The following is a 17,265-nucleotide window of genomic DNA, read 5'->3' on the forward strand; positions in this document are numbered from 1 at the left end:
TTAACAATAAAGTTTCAGGCAATTAAAATAATGATAATTGAAAGTATAGCAATGGAGTACTAGTGCGTATGATTAACATTTAATATCATGTTGGAATTCCACAATATATTCTATGGTATTTTAGAGAGTTAATTGTTAGTATTTGTTATGCGACCAATTTGTAAATTTAAGTGTAATTTAAATTTTTTTTAATTACTGGATATTAATAATGAAGCCGTGGCGACAAAAAAATTTTAAAAACAAGAAAAAATGGTAACGTCGGTTGCACCAAAGCCAGAATTCGGCTAAGACTTGACGTGCTTTTATGAACTTTACATGGCTCTACGTGATTTTTTCATATTTATAAATATAAGGAAAAACTTAAAGGTCCGCTGTTTTACAATTTAGACGAAAAACGCTGAAAGAGGTACAGGTTACAGGTTATCCCACTAATCTAGGTTGAGAAGACAGTTGAAAGAAACGTTAGCATAAGTGCAAAATATCGAATGAAAACTATTTGAAATCAATAAATTTTTTTCAAAAATCAAAAACTTTTCATTGTTTTTTGAACACAGCTTGTAAATATTATAGGGGATCCCACGTTTCCTTCTGATTGTACAAATTTCATGGTAAACTTGTTCTGCTCATTTTAAAAAGAAAAAAATACTTACCACATAAATTAAGTGTATAAATTTCAAAAGTTATTCCGTCAACTTATTTATCTTACATGCATATATGTACATATGCTATTGATAATTAGTATATAAGAGTGCGTTACCTAAGGGTTCATATATGCAGTTGGTAATTTAATTGGTTTCAATTTTGCAACAGAGTATGGTTTTATATTGGCGATGTCACACATTTCAACACTTATTATTGTAGTTGTAAGCAGTCACATTTGTCAATATACGCAAATGAACACAACGCATTATTATTGGATTATTGGTCTTATTCACCTAGTTTTCCAACTGCATCAGTAATAGAAATACGAACTAAGTTATTTATGACACGAAATTCAATTAAAACTGTGTTATCAACTTAAAACGATTGTTGATTCAATTTAGTAGTACAAAGTGGAAAAAATGTATGACATATACACATACCACGTGGCGTATAAGTAACATGTGTCCAGTGTGTTTAATTAAAAACTCAATTAGTAAAAGGTAAAAGTAAAAACTGATTGACTTTATGAAAATGCAAACGAGAGTTCAATACATATAACTTGTGAAATAATATAAAAGCTCAGAAATTTAATATTTTAGAAACTTTAGAAATTAATGTTTCTAGAATATTTGCTGTGGAGCAGTTAATTAAGTCATAATAGTTACTAATTTTAAGGGACCTGCATTTGTCCGACTTGAAATTTTTCAATTCCAAATAATTAATTGCACCAATCATTTTTTCATTCCATTTCTGAAGGATTGACAGCTGTAAATTGCACTTCTGTCTATTTTCCGTTTCGTGAAAAACAATAAAACTGCTTTCAGCGATTTATAAGGTTAGAAAATAATTTGTGTGCAATGGACATGCATGTCGTAGTAGTAAAAAATGTATAAGGCTCTTAGAATATAGTAAAAGAAGGGCGTTCAATATGCTAAAATCTTCTTTTGGTTATTAACATAGAACATAGAATTTTATTTTAAGAGGGAATGCAGAATATATAATATGTATGTCCAATTAATGCATTATTTGCTATATATTTTCCTCTTATGGCCATTAATAAATGATACTTACATAATCCATTCATAAAATTCAATTGCATCTCATCATTTATTTCAACATTGTATATATTTTCCCCCCTGAACCCCTTTTATATTAATTTTTCTGATGCTAAGTATTATAAAAAAAATTTCATACTTCTTTTTCAAATATATGTATATCTATGTGTGTAACGCTGTTGCTTGTCGATGTGTCAACAAGCCATTAATGACAGGAAATTGCTCAATTTAAGCTTTTAATCAACTGCACAAACACCTCGGGCAGCTACGTGTCCATACGAGTTCGTCGCTTCCATTCAATCCTGCCTGTCATGTGCTTATGAGCTTGGAAACTAGAACATGTTTTGCAAATCCCTGGTGGAAAAGTCTGATTTATGCCAACAGGATGTTGGGTGATGGAAGATGATGCAATATTGAGAGCCACACAGCGGCTCGTTCAGGCAGTGCTATGTGCTGAACACAAGTATATAAATGCGCTTATGCAAATACTCTACTCTTATCCGCAGTTATTAACACCTCAGCCCATCTACCAACTCTCATTACTCTTAACAGAGGAACTAATTTGTACAAGTTTATAATTTGATTTCGATGAAATTTCAGACTTCGATTCGCGAGTTCAATAAGTATTCGATAATTGGTTTGCGCAATTTTGAAACTTTGACTACAAAAAATTATGATTAACAAATCAGCGAAGCTAATTTTGTGAACACATAAGGAAGTGAATAAGTAATTCTAAGTATTTACTGTGAATTAATGCTCTATTCACCTAATTTATGCTACTCGAGGGTACTGGTAATACATACGGACTACAAGTTCTATAACTCTTTACTTTTTTCTCTCCATTCTGAATTGCAGCACCCCACAGTCAATATAATAAGAGAATATTTAGAGAAAAATATCAACAATCTTACTTTGAAATATTTAAAACATTTATTTCAAAACTAAGAAAAATGACTTTGACAATAATCTTTATATATAAAAAGTGCGTGTCACGTTGTTTGTCCGCGATGGTCTCCTAAATTACTGAACCATTTTAGTAAAATTAAGCACACAGTGTCCAGTTCGATCCAACTTAGAAGATAGGCTATATAGTTTTTAAACAATGCAAATATGCCCCTCCCTAATGCATAAATACAGTGAAATCTTCGATCTTAACCTTCTTATGGAGCCAAGGAATACGTGTACCAAGTTTCATCATGATATCTCAATTTTTACTTAAGTTACAGCTCGCACGGACGGACGGACGGACAGACAGACATCCGGATTTCGACTCTACTCGTCACCCTGATCACTTTGGTACACATAACCCTATATCTGACTCTTTTAAGACTTACAAACAACCGTTATGTGAACAAAACTTAATACTCTCCTTAGCAACATTATTTTTTGCAATGAACCATTTTTATTCATGAAATAGGATATTAAACAATTCAGTGAAAGCTCTCTTAAAAATTAAGCGGACATCTCCATTAACTGGACAGAAACACTGGTAACCAGACACTGAGAAAGCAGCATTAAATTCGTTATTTTTTGCAATGAAATTTATTCGTATGAACTTATTCAAAATTAATTCTCAAGTACAATCCCTTGGATTCTTTTACCGACAAAAAATGTTTTCGCTTTTATTCGTAAATAAATTGTTTACTGTATTAAATAGTTTATTATATGAATAATAGTATAAAATGTATACCACAGCAAAGCGCGGTCGGATCCCTTAGTATTATATATATACCAATAAGCATACTATCCACTACAAATAGTAGCCAAACAAATTTTAAGGATGCTATTTCTCTTATCACTTTGATGGTAACTTCAGCATTAAAATATTTTTATTCGCTTGATAAAATCTAATGATAATTTAATGATAATGTTATCGTATACCAACGGGAAAAGTAATATGCAATCAATTCCTTTAACAAGTGTATTTCTTTACCTCAGGTGTTGTGTTATTTAATAGGATGTTTATTTAGGATTATTAGCCGATTTTATCGCTATCATTTTTCATGACAAATTTAAGGGAAACAAGTAAGATAAGGGTTGTGTTCGTTTGGGTTTAAGAAAGTATTATTCCGAATCAATCTATTTTTGACACACAGACATGCAATTATCAGGAAGAAATTCACTCTAAATTTTACTTACATATCGCACACATTAACCGACATTTTCTGTGGAAAGTCAACTACAAGTACTGTAGTTGAAAGTAGCATGTTTAAAATGCACACTATTTTAATTGCTTTTTGATTTGTAAACATAAAAGTGAAATAATAAAAAGGAATTTTATATTGTGTTATACGAAAAATAGGCGTAGTTGTATTCCGATTTCACACTGTGATATAGGGATCTTGAAAAAATCTCACGTACCGAGTTTGATTAAAGTCGGTAGAGCAGGCCCCGAGATATGTGATTTCACCAAAAAGACGTCGGTGCCACGCCCAATTGAGATCCGGCTCTTATAAAGCTGTCTAATACCATCTCGGTGATACAATTTAATGCCTCTGAAGTTCTTAGTTATTGATTTATCGCACTTTTAGTAGTTTATAACAGTACCATTATTCCGCCAGTTTTTCAAAATTTTTAACCCACATATGCGCTTTGCTAATTCCGCTACATTTTTGCCAACAGCCACACGCATTTCAACTCGTCTTGTCATCCTGATCATTTATATATATGTATATAACCCTATATCTAACTCGATTTTTTACCTTCTTGTGATTATACTTATTGAAAGCGTATGCCACTCAGACATAAGCCTCAGAATAAGTTAATGCGATGTTTGATCATAAAAAGTGCAAAAGAAAGGTTAATTTCACCTTCTGTCACCTTCTGCCATTTTAAATAAATAAATGTTAAATATTTAAGTTGTCTATTCTATTGCACTAATATTATGCTTTGTTTTCTTTTCATTGCAGGTATGAAAAACGAATTGTCGCTAACAAATCGTAAGTTGAATTATTTAATTAGTAAACAAGCACAAAAAATCAATAAATAATAATCAATGTTTAATGAAAATTTAATGCAACAAAATAATAGAAAAGCTCCAAAGTAAATTTAAGCAACATTTTATACATTTAACATATACATACACATATGTACATAAGTACAATATACACAAATGAAACTATTTCTTCAATGAGGGAAGTTGTTGCTTATATAACGATTACACACCTTTATACTTAGCCTTCTATTAAGCGTTTGAGTACTTCAAACGTCTTAAGTGGAAAACAAATAAAATAGCGAAAATTACTTTTGTATTGCAGTTCAACATGAAGGACATGACTTGTGTTAGTAATGAGAGTTACTTAAGTTTTATAAAAGAAAATTGCAAGATTACTCACATAAATAATTAACCAGAGCAATGCAGTCACCGACCACTCTCTGGAAGCCTCTGCAGAGAAACAAAGTTACTGCGATTCAGATCCGGCGGCCATCGTTTGCTCTTGGTTTGAATTGTGCTCTCGAACTGCTTCTACTTTGCACATAGCTTTCGCATATCCAAATATTAATTGATGACCAAAATGTCTTTTTGATGTTTTTAATGGTTGGGTCAAAATAAAAAAGTCATATACATTAACTATACATCAGAACTGTTAAAATAGCAAAACTAAATTAGTAATGTTTTTCGCCTACTATGGTTCCATGATGTCTATTATGATCCTCAACAATATACAAATTAGTAACTGTTCCTCGATCGGCAAATCTTCAAAACAGTAATATTTTTATGATTCTGGATCTTTTTCCTTAATTAAACCCATTATACCCTCCTATATGATGACATCACGGAATCCTGAAAAAATTGTGAGCATTTTTGTACCAATTTTCCCATAAGATTTGGTACCTGAATTTTTCAAAGAAATCCATATTATTTGATTTTATCACTAACAATGTCAAATGTAGATTCAATTTTCAGTAAATATTTCTTAGAAATGTTCCACCCTCCTCTGAGAAGGTGACATACATTTTTGCTTCTAAAACTACAACTGATTTTGTGTGTTAAGAGCAGTGATGCCAGCTCCTCATGATGGCAGCTCCACTCGTGAACAATATGTAGATATAAACGAATAAATACCCATAAACATAAATGATTGGTGATAATTTTTATTCGGTAAATAAACTTTATGTATATCGACATAGTTTTTATGAAAATGTGTCGACGTGGTTAATTTCAAACCGAGTATAAAAGTAACTTGAAACGCCGCAAATGTCTGGTAATTGTGGAAAAGTTGTCATGTCGTGGATGTGTAGATTTGTTGTCCGTGTGTTCAAAAAGCAACAAACAATGAAAGGCTGTATAAAATTTATGGCCATTAACGCGGCAAATAGTGCTTAACTCAGTAAGTGGAGGTGAATGCATGCAGAAAAGCTCGTGTGTTCGGGTTGAGTGAATATGTGAGTCACTTAATACTCGGTCATTTGTGTGCATTCCTGTGTGAAACTCGTCCGGCAAAAGTTTGAAATTGTGCATGATGAAAATTCTAATAAGCGAAGTTTCCTAATTTATGGATTAACTGTTGTTGAACTATGCAATCGGCGATTTGCCGAAAGCACATTTTGCCACCAAGGTATTTTACTTTCGCCACATAAACGAGGTTTTTCTGACGAATAACAAATCTCAGCTTCTCTCCCTCGAATAGTTAGTCACGGCTCACTTTATTATTTTTGATTATACTATAGGTATCTACTTACCAATCACATTGTGTCATACCATATAGTGTTGGAAAGGTGAGATTTTAAGCTTTATTAAAAAATGTATTTCCGTTCCGTTCTGGAAATTTCGAAATTTCGATTTACACTGATGAAAGTTTTACACTTATGTAATAATGTTTTAGCGGAAAAATAGCAAAAAGTGCGCAACCAAAATGGTACACATTTGTTTGTTTGATTCGAAACACGAAAAAACTTTTTCGACTACCCAATAGTGAACCTAATAAAGTGCAATCATGTTATTGAAATTCGAGGACGATTTAATTCCCACTTTCTACAAGTCCGTCTGAAAATACACTACGGCTATCTTCTCGCAAGTATTTACTAGCTCACTCTGCTGATAACCAAATACTGTTGAGCACAATCATAGAAGAAGAAGTACTTAGTAGAAATTAAAGAGCTCATTAATAAATATCAAAACCTCTTCGATGGTTTACCTAATAAAACTAATTAAATCATGCTTTAAGCCTTCTCAATCCATTTCAACAGATGCGGCGCCCATCGCCAAAGTGTGATTAATCATTTTGACACATTTTTTCTGGCAGGTAGCTCAAGCCCTTAAACTTTTGCTTTTAGCACAGCGGTTGCAACGTTTTCATTTTAGAAATCAATTAAGCCGAAGAAGAAGGGGGTGAGAAAGTGAACATAGCCAGCTGAGACTGACACTCTCTAGGTGAAGAAAATTATACATATAACGGTTGTATGAAGGTAGTGGGAGTTGTAGTAAAGAGTATATTTGGCTAACTGTCACTGAGCTGAAACAACCTATAAAGGTTTAATATAACTACACATATGGAATAAGTATGTATGTCATGTTATAAATAATGAAAATGAAATTTTTCGTGTGGTTTGAAGGTTTTTTGAATTTATTTGCCATAAAACTTTCAAAAAATTAAAACAAGTTTTTTGTATTTGTATTTGTATATATTCCATCGAGTTTAAGATGAATAATTTTAATCATTTCACGCACCCACCTTCTTTGTGCATCAGTTGCCCAGTCACACGCATATGTGGTACTTTGGTGCCCGTCTTTCGGAGTAAATATTTTCAGATATGTGCCAGCACTTTCCATATACAAGTAAAAATATATCAACATTTTATTTATTTATGCATATGACCTTATTCGATTTGACTCCCAGTGCATTTGTACACTGAAATTCGATTTATTGCAATCAGTGGAATAGAAGTTCACATTCAAATTTAGATGTACGCGAAAGAAGGTTGATTGCATATTTACATGTATGTGAGGTTACATATCTAAGAACGTAGATAACAAGAAAATGCAAAATGTATGGCTGCATGCAATAGGTATGCACTATAAAATGAAGTGAATTTGGAATATTTTTAACGAAGTTTACTTTGACTTTCTATATATGTAGATATGTAAAAACACGATTTCCGTTACTTTGACAAAATTAGAATATACAAGTACATAGTCGACCACTTGCCATGGTTTGGGTATATTAAGTGGTTTTACTTGCAGAAAAAAAAACAGAAAAACGCGTGTTATTGTGTTTTTAAACACATTTTATTTGTTATATAAATAAAAATGATGCAAATTTACCGAATTTAATTTACTATAATAATCGACGATTCGTTTTCAAAAAATTTGTATTCTCTTGATTCCGTAGTCCATCTCCAGGAGACCTCCAGAAAAAATATTTGGCGGAGAGAAAGCATTTTCTGTTTAAAATTATCTCAAATTCAAAAACCAAAAAAAATACTATTTTCAAATTTCAGTAGTACTATATCTATTATGGGGATGCTTCGAGGTGATTAATAGCGATTTGTGGGGGTGAGAAGGGTCCGATTACGCCCATTTACGAACTTGTTCTTACTTTTTTGCTAAAGAACTTATGTACCAAGCTTCATCAAGATATTTTACTGAAGTTACAACTTACACAGATGAGCGCACGGACGGACATCTGGATTTCAACTGACAAATTTATCTGAAAATCAAAGTCGATAGGTTTTTTTTCACCGTCTCACAAAACACACTAAACAGTTTTTTTTCTGAATGAAATGGCAGCTTTTGAATCTCTTCAGGTTGCTCCTCATCTCAAATACGGCAATTTTGCTTGTTTATATACTTATGTACCATTGAGCCTCAGTGCTGAACAAAATTTTGGTCGAAAACATCGGATCTTCTTCGAGCGGCTTCAGTTCTGGTACAGGATAAATAATAAAATAATATAAAATATTACACGTTCTCTGTTTGTACAAGCTGTATTTTGTACGCTTATAATTTAAAATGCGCCAAGTTGTTCCAAACGTCTGCCAACGCCGCCGCATCGGCTCTACCCGGTCATAGTGTAGTACATTCTCAGCTTCGGCTGCAATATTTTCTCGACTGCGTGCTGGACGTGGTCCATGTGGTCGAATATTATCCAATAATGAATGTTCATTTGACAGGGTGATGGTGTTGCGAATAGTATAGTACACTCAGTAGGCCGATTATGTTGACCTTAAGTTGAGCGAAGCGCGTGAAACACATTCTTTACAGAACGTGAACTTTTGTAATGAAGTTGAACGATTTGTAAACGTTGTTCAGGCGTACGTCTATCTATGACCATCTATTTAATACTGAACAAAAATAATATGATAGCTTGACACGACTCACGCGTGATATGTCAAAAAAGGCTATTGAAAAAAGTATATCTACTTGGATCACCCGTTATAAGTTAAAAAAAAGCTTTTAAATATACATATGTACTTAGATGAAAACGAAAAAATGTTTCTTTTGAAATCAATCGTCAAACTATTTGAACTCAAACAATTACACCAAAAATACTTATAAACACAAGACTCTTTGTTTCGAACACCCTTACATATTCTCAGCGAATATTCGCTATAATCTTCACTGATCCACTGATTCACCGCCTTTTATGAATACTCAGCATTTTACAATTTCTTTATATGTGTCTATACTCATGCATAAGTATCAACGTATATTTGTATTTGCTTTTTGTCTATCCCGGCAGTTGCTGCTTCTGAATTAAGAGCCAGCGGCGGTCCAAATCCGGCGGCGCATCCTTGGATACCCGTTGTGGCTTACTTGGAAACTCTGCCGAGACCAACAAAACCGCCAAGTAGGTTGTGTTTCTTTTCAGTTGCATTTCTAAGCGTTTCTTTCGTTCCTTTCAAGTATCGATTATTAATGGATTGCAATGAGTTTCCAATGAGTTTCATGTTTCCTATGTAGCATACTACATACATATATACATATGAATACATGCAGTAGCAGATTGGTGTTTGTGTGAATATGTTTTGACTTTATGGTGATTCGAATCGAAAAGTGCATGCGCATAGAGTGCTTCTACTGCCACAAATACGGATTTACGATTCCAATTTCATGATATCTTATGCCAACTCAATTGAAAATGCAAATACAAAGATAAATGGTAACAAATGGCTACTCCACCATACTAACAACCACACTCACACACCGACCAACACCTTTATGTTTTTATAAATGTGACGACAGCACACTTGCCGTTACTCTGAGGAAACAACAGATCTCTCTAATACTTACACATACATACTATGCCGCTGCTCTTAGTTGCTATTCTTGTCATTCGTTTTGTTGCTGAGTGTTGCTTGTTGCGGCTTAGGTTGTTCAGTTACGTAACACTTTTCTTAAGAAAGCGGTGTATATCTATAAGTTTACACAAAGACACTTTAACATATATGTATGTATGTATATATATAGTATATTTGCTTATGTACATATGTATAAGCTGTGATTACTTTGTTGCATTTTATCTTCATTAAAAACCAATCTACACAAGTGAGCGTAAAAATTCTTGAGTTTGATTAACGCGTTTCCAATTTTCCATTCCTTCATCTCACATGCAATACATATGATATTTTTTCCATTCCATTGATTACCGTTGGATTTACATTTCACTTTTGCATTTGTGCATTTTCCTCGCCACAGAATGCGACCAGACATTCGTTTCACGTATTGGCGGCCCACAGAATGGCACATTCACCGCGCCGCTGCTGCACAATCACAAGAACCATTCGCGTCAGTGCTTGTACACTTTCCTAGCAGGACCCGGGCAACGCGTCGAAGTACTTTTTACATCGTTTAATTTAAGAGGAAGTCCACCAGAGTAAGTAATGAAGCAATGCGAAAATAAGAACGTAATTACTTGCCGCTAATTTGCATAACAGTGAACAGTTCGAGTATCACTGGAAGAATTCGGACGAATTTCGTTTGAATTATGCAGATTTAATTACTTGCAAATTAACTTTTAAATTATTATTTCCATTTTTATTTTCAGCGGTTCCGCCGTCGGTGAATTACCAGCGTAAGTACAAAATTTTTAACTAATCCTTATTGAAATGTTAAAAAGTTATTATTATATTTTTTATACTACAAGCTATCTTTGATTAGCCATTTCTCTGCTCGCGCTGCTTTTGTAAAAACAAAAACGAATTTTTAAAAACTTAAGAATTAAAGAAATAATAATTATTCATAGATGTTACTAAGAAGTTGGTCAAGCGTCAGAAGGCAAGTTAACCCGTTTGTTTGAACATCTGGTATACTTTGTTCAATTCGGTTGGTTCTCTTCAACACTTGGCGAATCGAAGACAGCTATTATCTCATACAAACCTTTAGTTCCTTAAATTTTTCTGAAAGACTTATTAGAGTTAACTTCAATCCATCACTTACATTGCATTCACTCCATTTTCAATCCCCAGCTTTTTGTCACTTATTCCCTCTACGAATATCATTTGCCGAATTGGCTTCTATTTTCTTTACGAGAAATATAGAGTGCCCTTTTGGTGGTATAATATAATACAGTACAGTGATAGCACTGGGTCGATTTAAAAAAATTTATTTAACCAATCGTTACAATTCTTTAAAAACTTTCAAAATAGGCTCTTTCTGCGTCGATTCAGCGCTGCCAGCGCCATTTACAAGCATTGAAGGCGTCACGGAAGTCATTTCCCGGAATAGCCTTGAGAGCCGAGGTGCATGCTGCTTAGATCCCCTCTGTCGTCTCAAGATTGTCTTTATGTCTCCGGATTATACCCAAAGATCCAAGACTCGTCACCTGTGATAACGTTATTCACAAGGTCACTTTCACACATGTTCAAATTTCTTGGTAAATTTCTTGGCACACTTCCATTTGCCGCAAATTCTGGTAGTCAGTGAGCACTTTTGGGACCATCTTCGCGCACACCTTGCGCATGTTCAAGTACTCCGTCACAGTGTCATGCACCACAGATTTTGATAAATTTAACATCGGTGTTTGTCAACTAAACGTCTTCATCACTTACTTACACCTCAAATAAATTGGTGCCATACAAACACACATACTCTTGCTAAAGGAATATCGCACGCTCCTTGATCATATCAAACAGTCGAGAATTTAATCGCGGAAGAAAGTCATTTTCTTTACTCACAGAAACACATTGAAAATGTTTGTCCAAACTCCCAGGTGTATATTTTAGATGGGTTGGCTTTAATACTAAATGGGTTCCGTACTTCTGAAACATGTCTGACTAAAAGAGAGGAAGCATGGAATAAAACAATAACACGCTCACATGAATTTCTTCGGAAATATTATATCCGCTATTTCCTATTTTCTCTATTTCGTTTTATGAGCAGGAGATGGCACTATATGCAATCTTTGTATTGCTTAGATTTCCCTGAGAAAATTGTGTAGTCATACTTAAAGAGGAGTCATGTCTTATAGACAATATAAATATGAGTCCTTAATCATAAGTAAATGCATTCTCATACATACCATGTATCAATCAAACATGATACCTGTGTGTTTGCAGAGATCTTTCTATGAAGCATAGAAAGCATTATTTATTAACTTTTTTAATTCACAAACTTTTAAAATTCGTTTGCTACAAGGCAAGTACTCTTTTTCATCTTTTAGCTGTGTTCACGAGTACATGGATATATATTCGGAAGTGCAGTCGTCAGATCCAGCTGAGCTAATAAATTCACCGTTTGGTGGACGATATTGCGGTACAATACCGCCGCGACGACGTATCTCCATGTACCGAGCTATAGCCATCTCATTTTTTACCAATAAAAATGTATCAACACCCGACTTATTCGAAGGAACTTATAGATTTATAAATGCATGTAAGTACTTTCGGTTAAAATCTAACAAACTGCATACACACTTATATCGGTATGTTTACCGAATACTATTTAAACTATTTAATGAAATATAATGTAATGTAATTGTTCGTTCTCTCAGCTGAATATGAAATTGGTATACCAATAGCGGGTTCACCATGTTCCTACACCATTACGCCTAGCATGAGTATCAATAAAACTGGGGCACTCATATCGCCAACCTATCCGGGTGCCTATCCAAAAGATATGTCATGCACATATCAATTTCTCGGCGAATCGAATCAAAGAGTTAGATTAGAATTTCGAGATTTTGATCTATTTTTTGGTGGACCACAGTGAGTACCTCTGAATGCTGGACAAACTGATTTAGTTACAAACATGCATACACAGCACTGGCGCTCCACTATGCTTATTGTATGCATGTTTGTACACTGAATTGGGTAATGCTAATTGAAAACTGTCTGTCTACTCAACAGCTGCCCATTTGACTATGTCAAAGTGTATGATGGTCCCGATAATTCGTCAGCATTAATTGGTACATATTGCGGACAGCAAAGGAATTTAGTTTTATACTCAAGCGAATCGAGCCTTTTTGTTCATTTTTATACATTGCCGAGAACAGCGAATACCCAAAATCGTGGCTTTAAAGGAATTTATGAATTTAGCGAAAGTTTTGTTAAATTAGATTTTATACGTAAGTAATTCGTAACCATTTGATGTTCGTCAAACTGTAAAGCGCGCCTAAGCTTGCACCACTTTTGGTTTGTTGATAAGATTGTGGAACCTTAAGGGACTAAAACAGGATTATTTTGAAGAGGTCTTGAATATGTGTCAATTGTGAAGTCAATTTACGATTGAAAGGGAATATTAGTCACATTCTGACTTTTGTAATGTAGTGTTATGATCGCTTCATGTAAAAGTCTATAAGTCACCAATATGGAATGACCAAATAATTGGAAAATGCTGCTTTAAGTATAACAAATATAGCGTAGTTAGAACTTTGCACAGATAAAAGAACGTTATACTTTTTTGTTGTTCAAAATTTTTATCAGATATTCAAAATCAAATTATTAAGCAAATTATCGTTGTACCGAATTATTTTCCATCTTTCACACTCCTTGGAATTGAAATTGGCTAGACCACTCATTGGTCAATACCCAAATAAGCCAATTTATTTGGCAAATCACAGGAAAATAGGAATTTTCATATTTTCAGCTCAATTATGAACTTGGATGCAGCTGCGTTAAGTTCCAAAATAAGCTGCAATAACTTGAACAAACCATTCAAATATGAAATTGCATATAAGCTTCCTTCTTTCGAGTTACTGCAGCTTCACACACAACTTCAGACAAACCAGAGTACTTCGGTACGCACACATTTTTAGCTGACTGTATGTGATTGTAGATCATGCGCAAGCAGCGTAGATTTTTGGTGCATTTTAGTATCCATAAAATACCTATTATTAACACTACCCATACTAGATTTAATTAGAAATCTTTAATATATTAAATTGATATAAAAATCTTACAACAATTTGTTGGATCTCAATTACATACCTAATAACTCATCTCTTTACCACTTTGTTTCCCAAATTCCCCTAATCACCTCTGCTCACTTAATAACTACACTGAAATGCAACAACAATGCTTCGCTCGACAAAAATATTTAATCGGCGTGCATTACCAAACTACTGCAAACAAAATTATGAAAAATTAGGTGAAAATGATGGCATTCACATACGTGGCTCGGAATGTGATCAAAAGATATTATCGAGAAAGGAATCAACGGGTTTTGTGCTCTCACCAAATTATCCCTACCCATACATACCGAAAACTGTGTGTAGGTAAGTAACAATGAACGAATATTATGGTATAAATAAAAGTAATGATATTATCGCAATGTAATGCTTTAAAAAATGTAGCAAGTCCTTTTACAAAAACTATATTTCCTAACTCAATTTTAAAGTTTCCAACTTTAGACTTTCTGACTTGATTGCAAATTAAATGAAATTAAATTTATTTCAAAAACTTCCACAAGATACTTCATTTACGGCATGCAAGATGCGCAGCATCTGGAACGTGTACGTCTGGAGTTCTCCGCTTTCAATATACCCAAGGTAGAGCACAAGGATAAAAGCGAGTAAGTGATTAAAACAGCTAAACTCAACTCAAAGCCCAATACTCAAAAGTAAACCCTTTTTTATATCCATAGGTCCAATTGCACAGACGGTTATCTTAAAATCTATCTGAAGGGACAGGAAACAGCCGATGCCTATGACAAATTTGACTATGAGTTATGTGGCAATGAAACGCAACGCGTTCTCAGCGATGGACCACGCTTGGCAATGGTCTTCAGTTCGGGTGAGCTACAGGGTCGCGGGTTCAAGGGTAAATACACCTTTGAAACTGAATATAAAATACCTGGCACCGCCGCACCCGATGGCACGTGCAGCTTCACATATGTGAGCAGTTCAAAGAAGCGTGGCGAACTGAACAGTCCTCGCTATCCTTCCAACTACCCATCGGACACGAATTGTTCGTATCTGTTTCTAGGCGAACCGAATGAGCAGGTCACGATCGTCTTCGATCATTTCAAAATTAAAGCGGATGGTAACTCAAATGCAACAGCTGGAGCTTATGGGTAAAGGATAGCGTTTTACTAAATGTATTTTAAATTCAAAGCTCCAAACTAATTTTACTCAATATTATTATATATTCTATGTCTACGCAGTTCTAGCGCTTGCTTTGAAGACTGGCTGGAAATGTATGTTGTTTATCGTGATAACAACGATCGTTTTCTTGGTCGCTACTGTGGTCTGACAGCACCCGGCCCCGTTGAGAGCCCAAGGGGTGCGGTGGGTCTGCGTATCACATTGCATACGGATCAAGAGAATGTGGCTAGCGGCTTCAAAGCGCGCTACTTTTTCGAATCACCACGCTCCGATGTGGCTGAATGCGGTGGCAACTTCTCAGGTCAAGACTCGGGTATTATCACCTCTCCCAACTACCCAGCGGGCTATAAGGCACCCAGTAGGGGCATGGCTTCAATGGCATGCAATTGGATAATGACAGCACGGCCGGGTTATAAGTTATCAATTAACTTTGAGCACTTCTCCATCGAAGGCGATCCAGCAAGTGAGTATCGGGAGCGTTGCTCCAAATATATTTAAGGTTATAGTAAATATGTTTCGTCTGTATTAGATCGTGGCTGTCCTGCTGCTGTTTTGCGACTTTGGGTCAATGTCGATTCAGACCAACCGCCATTGGAATTGTGTGGTGAAAAGCCACTCATTGAACAGTGGTATTACATTTCCACTGGACAAACTGCTCGTATCAGTTTCACAACCAGCGACAAAACCGTTGGTGCTCCGGTAAGTAAATTTGTATACAGGAATTTGTCTTTATCGACCGATCTTAGTGTTTGTCTTTTGTTCTGCGTTGTCCACTTTAGTTAGTTAAACATTATTAACTGTTGACTGTTGGTCTTTAAAGTTAATATGTATTTAAATAATTATTTGACTTCGCTGTTTCGCAGGGCTTCCGCATTGTATGGACTGAAATACAAGACTCTGGTCCTGGACCCCCGTCCATTGGACTGCTCTGTGAATCAACATACCACTTCCAATGCGACGTGGGCTACTGCATTTCCGATAAGCTACGTTGCGATGGCGTCAAAAACTGTGGTCCCGGTGATGATAGTGACGAATTGCACTGTGAGTCGTGAGTGAGTCGAACGGTTCAGTTCATTTTTTTCTTATTTACTTTTATTTAATTTTAAGTTTTCTTCTTCTTAAGTTTACAATTTCAGTTGATTTCCGACCAATGATTGGGTACTTAACAAGACAGATGGAAATTAATGGATTTTGTTCAAATATATTCATTTCGAAATACAACTAATTTCATAACTGTAGTATAGTATACATTTTTACTAATAAAAAAAACTTTATAAAAATTAAATGTCAAAAATAGAATTTCAAAACTTTCAAAACTCAGTTTTTAACATACATCTTCAAAAGTAATTTAGTAAAGTCCTTTCAATTAGTTTTTATGTACCCGAAATATAACTGTTTTCATAACCAAACGAGTACTGTTACATACATATACTACATTTTTCGATTGCATACGAAATCAAACGAAATTCTAACTAAATAAAACCCAATATTTATACTATAACACATATGTATATATTTGATTGGTCAATAAATCGGACCATACTAAAGTCACATCTTTGCCATGAACTTTCGCCTTATTATCTACTTGCGTTCTTTTACTCTTTTAAAATGGAAATATTTTTTTATTATCTGTATAATTTCACTTTACTCTGCGTTAAGTTTTTAGTTATTGAAAATTTTCACAAGCAAACTTGAACCTGACGACACAATTTAAATATGCTAAAATAGTTTTCTGCTTTATAAATAACAATATTAAATCCTAATCTATAAATATTACTTACAATACATTACTTTTAGTCTAAACAGATGTTAATGAATTGTTCATCAACAATAATCGTAAACAACTTAAATACTTTATTAAAATATTTAAATATAAACACCCACATAAACAATGAAGTTCATTAAAATGGTTCATAAAAAAAGACAAATAAATATTTAGCGCATGCTAGATACAAAAAGAGACAAGTCAATAATTGGACAACAGCAATGTCGATAGCCCAAAAATGCATTTGAGGCCGATCACATAACCTAAAACTACCATATATGCTTAATGCTGAAAGAAACTTGCGCGTAGAAAATTAAAAATA

At 34.3% G+C, this 17,265-nt stretch overlaps 1 protein-coding gene across 3 annotated transcripts in view; it reads left to right on the plus strand.

Moving 5' to 3' along the window:
- Positions 1 to 17,265, plus strand: part of LOC126767809 (dorsal-ventral patterning tolloid-like protein 1) — a 122,019-nt gene that overhangs the window by 92,108 nt on the left and 12,646 nt on the right. The window contains exons 4-15 of one of the 3 annotated variants that reach the window (XM_050485453.1): positions 4,607 to 4,636; positions 10,336 to 10,513; positions 10,685 to 10,711; positions 12,299 to 12,510; positions 12,629 to 12,842; positions 12,984 to 13,201; positions 14,224 to 14,350; positions 14,545 to 14,646; positions 14,719 to 15,147; positions 15,238 to 15,641; positions 15,708 to 15,877; positions 16,042 to 16,219. In XM_050485453.1, the coding sequence (XP_050341410.1) occupies positions 4,607 to 4,636; positions 10,336 to 10,513; positions 10,685 to 10,711; positions 12,299 to 12,510; positions 12,629 to 12,842; positions 12,984 to 13,201; positions 14,224 to 14,350; positions 14,545 to 14,646; positions 14,719 to 15,147; positions 15,238 to 15,641; positions 15,708 to 15,877; positions 16,042 to 16,219 (2,289 nt within the window). Of the gene's footprint in view, positions 1 to 4,606; positions 4,637 to 9,379; positions 9,488 to 10,335; positions 10,514 to 10,684; positions 10,712 to 12,298; positions 12,511 to 12,628; positions 12,843 to 12,983; positions 13,202 to 14,223; positions 14,351 to 14,544; positions 14,647 to 14,718; positions 15,148 to 15,237; positions 15,642 to 15,707; positions 15,878 to 16,041; positions 16,220 to 17,265 lie in introns of those variants that run through there. The other 2 variants (XM_050485452.1, XM_050485454.1) reach the window with 2 other exon arrangements.

This window comes from Bactrocera neohumeralis, chromosome 2, assembly GCF_024586455.1.
Source record: "Bactrocera neohumeralis isolate Rockhampton chromosome 2, APGP_CSIRO_Bneo_wtdbg2-racon-allhic-juicebox.fasta_v2, whole genome shotgun sequence".
Taxonomy (NCBI): Eukaryota; Metazoa; Arthropoda; class Insecta; order Diptera; family Tephritidae; genus Bactrocera; species Bactrocera neohumeralis.